General features: G+C 37.2%; 1 protein-coding gene across 1 annotated transcript in view; it reads left to right on the top strand.

The window, feature by feature from the left end:
- The window catches only part of LOC107586378 (CUGBP Elav-like family member 5), a 96315-nt gene that overhangs the window by 50621 nt on the left and 36546 nt on the right, over positions 1 to 9148 (top strand). Inside the window, exons 2-3 of the mRNA XM_016273697.1 lie at positions 858 to 986; positions 1891 to 1970. Coding sequence (XP_016129183.1) covers positions 881 to 986; positions 1891 to 1970 — 186 coding nt within the window. The 5' untranslated portion in view covers positions 858 to 880. The remainder of the gene's footprint in view (positions 1 to 857; positions 987 to 1890; positions 1971 to 9148) is intronic.

Raw genomic sequence — 9148 nt, 5'->3', positions numbered from 1 at the left:
GTCTGTCTGGCTGTCTGTCTGTCTGTCTGTCTGTCTGTCTGTCTGTCTGTCTGTCTATCTATCTATCTATCATCTGTCTGTCTGTCTGTCTGTCTGTCTGTCTGTCTGTCTGTCTGTCTGTCTGTCTGTCTATCTATCTATAATTTTCATTCATTCATTCAATTATCTTGGTTTTTAATGGTAAATGATAATAAATTTTAATAGGCATGATGCTTATAACCCTTATAATATTCAATAGAATATGCCACGGTGATTCTCTCGCAAAAGTCGTCAGGCTTTGAAATTATTTGGCCAGTATCACCTGGCAAAGTGCCCTTTATAATTTGTGAGAATCATATTTATATAACATTCAAGATTTCAGCTCAGTCAAAGAAAGTATTATCTGTATTATCTTCACCAAATTACCATAAACTAAACACAGAACGGGACAAAAACAGCTCACATTCGTTTGAATTCCAGGCCAATGGTAGCGGCACTCTCAGTCTATCTACACCCTCCAGAAATTTCGTAGAAAGCAGCATCTCTTCGCAGTCTGCCTCTTCCTATTAAACCAGACCTCTAAGCACGACAGCTTAGTGCTATCACCTCAGGCCTACCCACCATTTCCAACATGGGGTTGAACCCAATTATCCCCCAAATTAAAATGAACAGACTTGGCACGGGGAACAATTACTGCTGCGTCTCCATTCCACATGCTAAATGGGCCAAGCAAAAGCAGTCCCTTTTTGCCCATGCTGGCCAAGGACCAAATGTCTGAATAGTATTTGGGCTGTGCTTACAATAGTAATGTATGTGGGTAATTGGGAGGTGAGAGGTTACACCAGTCATTCCATTCGCTCTGTTTTTCTTTGCTTCAGAAGACAGGAAGCTGTTCGTGGGGATGCTGAACAAACAGCAGACGGAGGAGGACGTGTACCGTCTTTTCGAGCCCTATGGAGTCATCGAGGAGTGTACTGTGCTAAGAGGTCCGGATGGAAATAGTAAAGGTGAAATTATGTCACTTTTTATATATGACACTGTATTATCAGTCAGCATGAAATCCAGTCATTTCCGGAAGATAATATCAAACCCCTACCAACGTTTTTTTTTTTTTCTCTTTGCGTATTGTTAAATATAATGTTCAAATTTAATGTTGACATTTTATGCTGTCCAAGAACCAACAGTTTGTTCTGAGTTGTCGCTCGTTCAACATTGAAGGCTCTTAAGAGACGGAGAAAAACCACATATTTGGGCATTCAACTTTTTATAGACTCCATTGTTTCCCCACCGAGGCTTTAGGGACACTGTAAGACGCTAATACAGCCTGGCATTTGGAAAAGCACTGTGGGAGTGCAAGTTTTACGAAAATTGCTGTAGGATTATTTTGTGCTACTTAGGGGGTGGATCTCTGAATATATCCTGTCTTATGGAAGAGAAGAATAGATGTCAAAACACTCCCTGTATGATGAGACAAGAAAACTACATTTCATTTAGCTCTTAATGTGTTTTATTTCAAACCCTGTTTCTGCCAATAATGTGCTTAATTCTTAAATAAAAACTGTATAAAACATGTTACGCTTGTATAAGGCACATTAAGACCTATCCTTAATATTTTGACAGCTTCTTCAATGGCTTGCAACACGACTGCTCTTGAATCTCAAATGGGTTTGAATCCTCGTGATGAATATCTGTGGCGGTGTTTAAAAAGATATCAATTATCCTGTATTTGGTGTTTAGTTTGCATAGATGAGCATGTGGCAGTAAATAGCACACTTTTCACATCAGTACAGTCTCTAGAGGAGCCGCTTACTTACCGTTGGAGGGCTTTCTCTCTCCAGTGTTTTAATGTGCTTCTCTACACTGTGGTTAAAGCGTTTGTGTGCCTTTGTGTGTGTGTCTTTTTTCTATCAGGCTGCGCCTTTGTAAAGTTCTCCACACACGCTGAAGCTCAGTCTGCAATCAGCGCCCTTCACGGAAGTCAAACCATGCCAGTGAGTACACACTCCTCTATAACACACTCACTCACACACACACATACGCATACAGACACAGAGGTTTGTTTTTGTGAAAAGTGGGGACATCCCATAAGCGTAATGGTTTTTCTACTGTACAGACCGTATATTCTATTGCCCTACACCAACCCTACCCCTTACAGGAAAGTTTGTGCTATTTCAGATTTTCAATACACTCCATTCTGTGTGATTTATAAGCGTTTTGAAAAGTGGGGACATGGGGTAATGTCCTGAAAAGTCACCTTCTCCTTGTAATACCTATGTCATACCTTTGTCATTATACAAATTGATGTCCTCATTTGTCACAAAAACGCACACACAGACACACACACACAGACAGAGAAAACCTCTTATTTTCAGTGTTGCATTTTTTCTTTGTACTTTCTTTCTACTTTGATGTTCCTCCTGAAATCAGGTTGCAATGACTTTCATTCATCTGTATATTCTGTACATTCTAGGGTCACTGTATTATTACAAGGGTCAAAATCCTTTAATCTTTTTTTTTTTTTTTTAAATCTTGTCTTTAGTTCTTAGAAATGCATTCTTAGTATTCTTTAGGTTTCATGTGGTTTCTTCAAACAAAAAAAAGTGTCATTTTAAAGCTTATATTTATTTAAAATGGCATGTGGTGTAACTGTCAAGTAAAAAGTAAAAACATTTCTTACATCTTGAATACATAGGTTTTTATGTTTTTGAATATATTTTCTAAAGTATAGTATTTTTTTTAATCAAATATCATGAATTAATAATTCATAAATATCATTATTTTTGTTGGGGAGTTGCACCACATGACAATTTACATCCTGAACTAATCTGGTTATTAAAGGCCAATTCACACTGCACCGACAAACGCCGACAGACACGTTGGCCGCTGGATTTAGAATTTTATGAAAAATAACTGTCATGTTCACACTGCCCCAACAGACACCAACAGATTTCAAGTCAGGGAGAGTTAACTAGGGGGGAACATGGATGATCTTGTAACAACAATCAAAATGATACTGTTATTAATGTCTTTGGTAATATTGTAAGGCAGTTTTATTATAATAATAATATATATTTATAATTATATTTATAATTTCCGTTGTGAAATTTCCCAAGCGCTGTAGCGATCGATCTGATCGCATTCGGCCACACCCACCGCATAAAGCTCTGGCCTCTCCTCCCAAAGATCCAAAAACTGTTCCTCTTTCTGGTTTGTCGAGAAACCTGCCATTTTTAAAGTTATTTTCCTAAGCGCACCCAGCACCTACTTGCAGTCTTGCCTCATTGTCATGGCAACGGTTCGTGGCCAGGTCAGATTACGTCAGAGTTTGTTGTTGTTTGTTGGACATTCCACGACCCAACAAATGCCGATTAAACATGTTCGGTAGGGTTAAAACCAACTCCGACCAACGCCAACAAACACAGACAGGGGTAACACACTGATCCAACAACCTCCGACAGACTAGTCTGTTGGCGTTTGTCGGTGCAGTGTGAATTGGCCTTAAGGTTGTAAAAAGAAAAATGTTGCAAATAATTATTAGTGAAATTGCAGGGATGTATATATGTAACATTTATACATTGTTTGCCAAATCGAAGTCATGCGGTGTGACCAACAATTTTTTTGTGTTGTTTGTTTGTTTTGTTGGTCGAACCACATGAATTCTTGCCAGACAGGTTTTTCAAATATAAACAAATAATAAGCAGAAGTTTTTTTTTTTTTTTAGTGGTAGTAGTAGTGAACCAGGCAATCAACTCGATTGCAAACAGTTAAGAACAAATCAGTCACTTCAACTTACGAAACTGCATATTTGGCCATATTGTTTTGTTGAATAGCTGCATTGCCAGCATATCAGCACGTCGGCCATTTCAATCTCAAGGACTGGACGCTGAGCCATAAAAAGCCGGCTATTTAGCACAGTCTGTCTGAATCACACAGCTATTCAGTCACACACGCATAGTTCGGCTCTCAGAAGTAGTCACACGCTGCTGTTTTATTTGCTAAAAGACTCCGGTTGGATATAGACGAGCTATGAACTGTCAAAATGCATTTGAGTTTTTTTTTTAATTTTTCACAATGCAGTGACATTTTTAAAGAAACAGTTGACCCAGAAACAAAAAAAAAACTGTCATAATTTGCTATTCGCCGCAGTGTGATTCCAAACCTGTATGACTTAGTTTCTTCTGTGGAACACAAAAGGAGATGTTTTGAAGAATGTTCTAGTCGTTTTATTCATTAAAAAATGCATGTAAATCATTTTTATGTGAACTACCGCTTTAAGAGAAAGAAATGTGCAGAGAAGAAGCATAAAGAGATGGATCTGTGTTGTGATCCGCTCTCTGTATAACCTTTAGGGTCAACCGAGGTGCAAATGATTCAGGGACATTGAAATGTAAACCACAGTCCTGAAATCTTCACCTCACACATGCGCTCAGACATCCTTTCCTCTCTCTCTCTCTCCTCTCTCCTTCCCTCCATCCTCCCGGGACATTAGGCAATAGACTTGTTTACCTCACCTTTCACCACATTGACTGGTGAATTATTCATTGGCATGTACTGAGGTGGGAGTGGAGGAGAGAAAAAGAGAGAAAGCGGGAAGGAACGCGAGATAGAAAAGTAGAAAGAGAGAGGTGGAGAGACAGGGGAAGAGTGGAGGAAGCTCATGGGGGAGCGTTGGAAAAGGTTTATAGTCATCTCGGTAGGTAAATTGATTATGGAAAACCTTTCCGGCCTCCATTCTCTCGAGTCTGAAGTTGTAGAGGGAGCGGTCACGACTCGTGCGGCTCCCAGGTGCCAAAGTGAGATGTTTAACCGAGATAATGGAGTTCTTCTCAAGGTAGAGCTTGATGAAGCACTCATCCATCTGCAAACTCTTCAAAAGAAGCAATGGCAAACTTGCCGAACACCCACCAGCCTCTCACGCCCTCGGGCCGCCAGCAGTTCGCAGTTATTAAAGTAACACTAGCACCAGACACGATATGACAAATATATATTTTTATAAGTGATACACTTTTTTTCTGCCATCAAAGCAAAAGCGAAGTGACAAAATGTCAACCAGTCAGAACAAATTTGATCTTTAAAGGGGTCATATGACGTTGCTAAAAAGAACATTATGTTGTGTATTTGGTGTAATGCAATGTGTTTATGCGGTTTAAGGAAAAAAAATACATTATTTTCCACATAATGTACATTATTGTTGCTCCTCTATGCCCCGCCTTTCTGAAACGCGTCGATTTTTACAAAGCTCATCGTTCTGAAAAGCGAGGTGTACGCTGATTGGCCAGCTATCCAGTGCGTTGTGATTGGCTGAATACCTCAAGCGTGTGACTGAAATGTTACGGACCTTACCATACTGTCAGGTCGTGTCCCGCAGCGACGAGACAAAAACAATAAAACCCATTACAAACGAGGCATTTGTTGCATCCAGTGGGGACATAATTACTGATAAAAATGACTTGTACTGTCTTTTTACGTGTTAAACATAAAACCATGTCTGGAGAAACGACAAACAACAAGCGCTACTCTACTCAAAACTCACGTTTGAATCGTCAGTGGCAAATTCTTTAAATATAAAAAAACGTACTTACAGGCTGTGAGTCAGAAGCACCAGACTGTCCTTGCAAAGTTGGAACTGCCCCACTTTATAGAAACAGACTTCTACATTGTGTGAAGCGATTGGAATAGAAAACATAAGTAGGTGTGAATCGACAAGTAATTTATTTGTCTGGACTGAAGTACAATACCGAACAAAATGACAACCAATCATAACATATTTGGTGTTTAATTAATGGAAAAACAAGACTTTAGACTTATAAAATGTCACTGTAGGCGGAGCTTCATTGTGTGGAACACAAAAGGAGATGTTTTGAAGAATGTTAGCAAATAGAAATTGCATCAGAAATAGATGTTTTCCAACAAATTTACAGCGTCAAGTTATTTGTTTGACCAGACTAAAACTACAATGCTAATCAAAATAACAACCAAATTTAATTGATGACTTTAGGCTAATATGATTTCACTGTGGGTGGAGCTATGTTGCATGAGGTGATTGGAATAGAAATTGTGTCAGAAATAGGTGTGATGCAACAAATTTACAGTGTTAAGTAATTTGTTTGCCTGGACTTATGCACAATGCTAATCAAAATGACAACATTTTTGATGTTTAATTTATGAAAAACAAGAGTAATGAGATTTCACTGTGGGCGGGGCTACAATGCATGAGGGGATTCTAATAAAAACATAGCAGAAGAAAGTGTGGCGTGATTAGTTTACAGAGTGAAGTCATTTGTTTGTCCAGACTAAAAGTACATTGCTAAACGAAATAACCAATAAGAAATTATTTGAGATTTAATATACAGCTATTTGAAGAAAAAAAACATTATAAAAATGCGATTTCACTGTGGATGAGGCTGACACGACAAAAATAGAAACCCAAAACTTGAAATAAAATAGAAAAATAGGCTTTGTCACTTGCTTTGTGTTGCGCCTGATTTGGGAAAGTTAACAAAAGCAAATTTCGTAGTTGGGGGCGCCGGCGCCACCAGTGCATGTTTAACTGATAAGAGCAAAAATAACTTTAAATGCTCGTTCATTTTTGTTTCACCTGACAGCTCATTATGCAGCTCATTATGCGGGCCTTTGTCTTCTCAGGTGTGAATCACAGCATTATTCATGATCATTCACGCCTACTCGCATATACCTTTTCTACACAAAAAGTGTCTTAGAACATTTAAATCAATATATTGTTTTCTGTGAATGAGTGAGTAAGATGATTTTCACATAATTTTGAAGCAAAAACCCTAGACTTCAAGATCCAGTTCTCAAAAGTCTTGTGATCAAATGTTCTATATGTGTTTTATGGCCTTATTTCGTTGAGTTTAAAATTGTAGTTTTTCACTAAACCCGCATAAATGTTGTTTTCTCAAAAACACAATCACGTACATACATGCTGCTCACATATTATTGTAGCCCAGTTTGTGCTGATTACAGTGTTATTAAACTTTAGACATTCAAATGTTTGTAAGCAACTGAAAAAAGCACAAATGTCAGGGCATGTCAACTTTTCCAGGCCCCAAAATAACCTCGACCCCAGAGGGTTAATGAAAGTCAAAAACTGCAAAATAAAATTTCAACACGTTTGATGTTTAATATACAGTCAATCTTTTTAGTCAAATATGTAACTCAAATTGTGTTTTCAACAAATGAGATTTTAGTGCTGGTGGGAAATTGATGTGTAATGTGACAGAAATAAAAATAAAAAATTTGAATAACATGGAAAAAAATAGGCGCCTGATGATTTAGTGTTACGAAACTCAACAAAAGTGATCTTTAATGTTATTTTTTGTTTTTATTGAAAACTGCATCAGGTAACAAAATCACAGCCAAATGTACTTTGTTTACTATACAGCCATTTGAAATTATGTAGCATTGATTTTACTACAATTTAACGCGAGGTGTGACTGGAATTTGTGCGCTTGTTTATTTTCCTGTGTGCCAAACGCTCATGTGACGTCACTATCCACAGCGGCACGCGACCCTGGTGCAGACGTGGCGCGAGCTCGAGCTGGAAGGTTGCGCGAGGCGAGCGAGACTGTCAGCAGAACTGGCGAGAAGAGACGAGCCCATGAATGAGCTGGATTTCAGAAGCAAGACAATAACACGTATGTTAGTTTTGCATGTGTTGATTTTGTATTTTAGCGTTATGCTTATCTTTATAGCGTACTTGCATTTGTTGCGTTTGTTGTTGTTATTTTGCATGTCGTTTAAAAGAAAAAGTTAAATTCACTTGAATTGTCGCATATATATATATATATATATATATATATATATATATAATACCATTTCAGTTTTTTAATTTCAAAATTTTACATATAATTACATTTTTAATTCATTATTTCTTTGTAATTATTTGTGAAATTGACTATATCTGAGCGAAAATTGTTTAAATGTAAATCCTACACTATATCTTATTTATTTATTAATTTTATTTTAGTGAAATATTCAGTTTGTGTGAAAAACAGACTGAAATTTGCATTCAAATTTGCACATTTGCATGCAATTTGCATCACAGAAAATTGTGGTCACCATTCCCTTTCATTGTATGGAAAAGAGCAGCTTGGACATTCTGAAAAAATATCTTCTTTTGAGTTCCACAGAAGAAACAAAAGTTGTAGAGGTTTGGAACAACATGAGGGTGAGTAAATGATAACTAAATTGTCGTTTTTGGCCGAACTATCACTTTAATCAATGGAAAAAAGATGCTGCAGGTCCCAATGCGTCCACCATCAAACTTTTAGCGTATCTCAACAATATTTTGTAAACACCAAATGTTTTTATTCCAGTCCACAGATGTCTGTAACTCCCTTGAGGTTTTACCCAGAAATCATTTTAACTACTTTGGTGATAAAAAAACCCTGAAGGCATACAAGATAAGGCCTTTTTTTTTTTTTTTGAAGATTGCAGCTTTGTGCTGTCTTACACTTCGGCATTTTGTGGTACTTCTTTTGACCTGCAAAAGTCCATTATGTTTAGTCGTGCAGCACAACTAATGAGCAGTGACTGAATGCACTGATAGTGCCTTTGGTAATGATATCCTAACTAAGCAGTTGAGGAAACAATACAATAAAACAGTTCTGAAAAGGCTAAGGGCATGAAGGTTCAAACAGAGTGAAATCGAAAATCAAATCTACATTTATCTTCCCCAGTGACTGTTCTTCGTTGTTTTTCTGGCAACCCCTTCAAACGCCTACATGAGTGCTTTATGCCTAGAGCCAGAGTTGTCGAGCTTGGATGTGCAAACTGATTGCTTTGTACTCGGCCCTCTCTAAGCATTCCGACAACAATACAGGGAACAATAGTGACCACCCATTTTTTCAACAGCCTTGGTTCCGGATTTTATTTTATTTTTTTATTTATTTTTTTCATTCACCATAGGCTTTTTGAAACATTCTTTGATAAAGAGTTTTAATTGGTATCAACCTGTTCAGATGTAAATTAGAACATTTGATTTAAAGTAAAAAGTATTTGAGAAAATTATGTATCAGTATACTTGCAGTATAAAGTAGAAAGCTATCTGTATATATATATATATATATATATATATATATATAAACAATTAATAAAAATTACAAAAGCAAAATAAAATTACTAGAACTTTAAACAAAATTTTAATGAA

This window comes from Sinocyclocheilus grahami, unplaced genomic scaffold (assembly GCF_001515645.1).
Source record: "Sinocyclocheilus grahami isolate Dianchi unplaced genomic scaffold, SAMN03320097.WGS_v1.1 scaffold81.1, whole genome shotgun sequence".
In the NCBI taxonomy this organism is placed as follows: Eukaryota; Metazoa; Chordata; class Actinopteri; order Cypriniformes; family Cyprinidae; genus Sinocyclocheilus; species Sinocyclocheilus grahami.
This window is presented reverse-complemented; position numbering and strand designations above follow the sequence as displayed.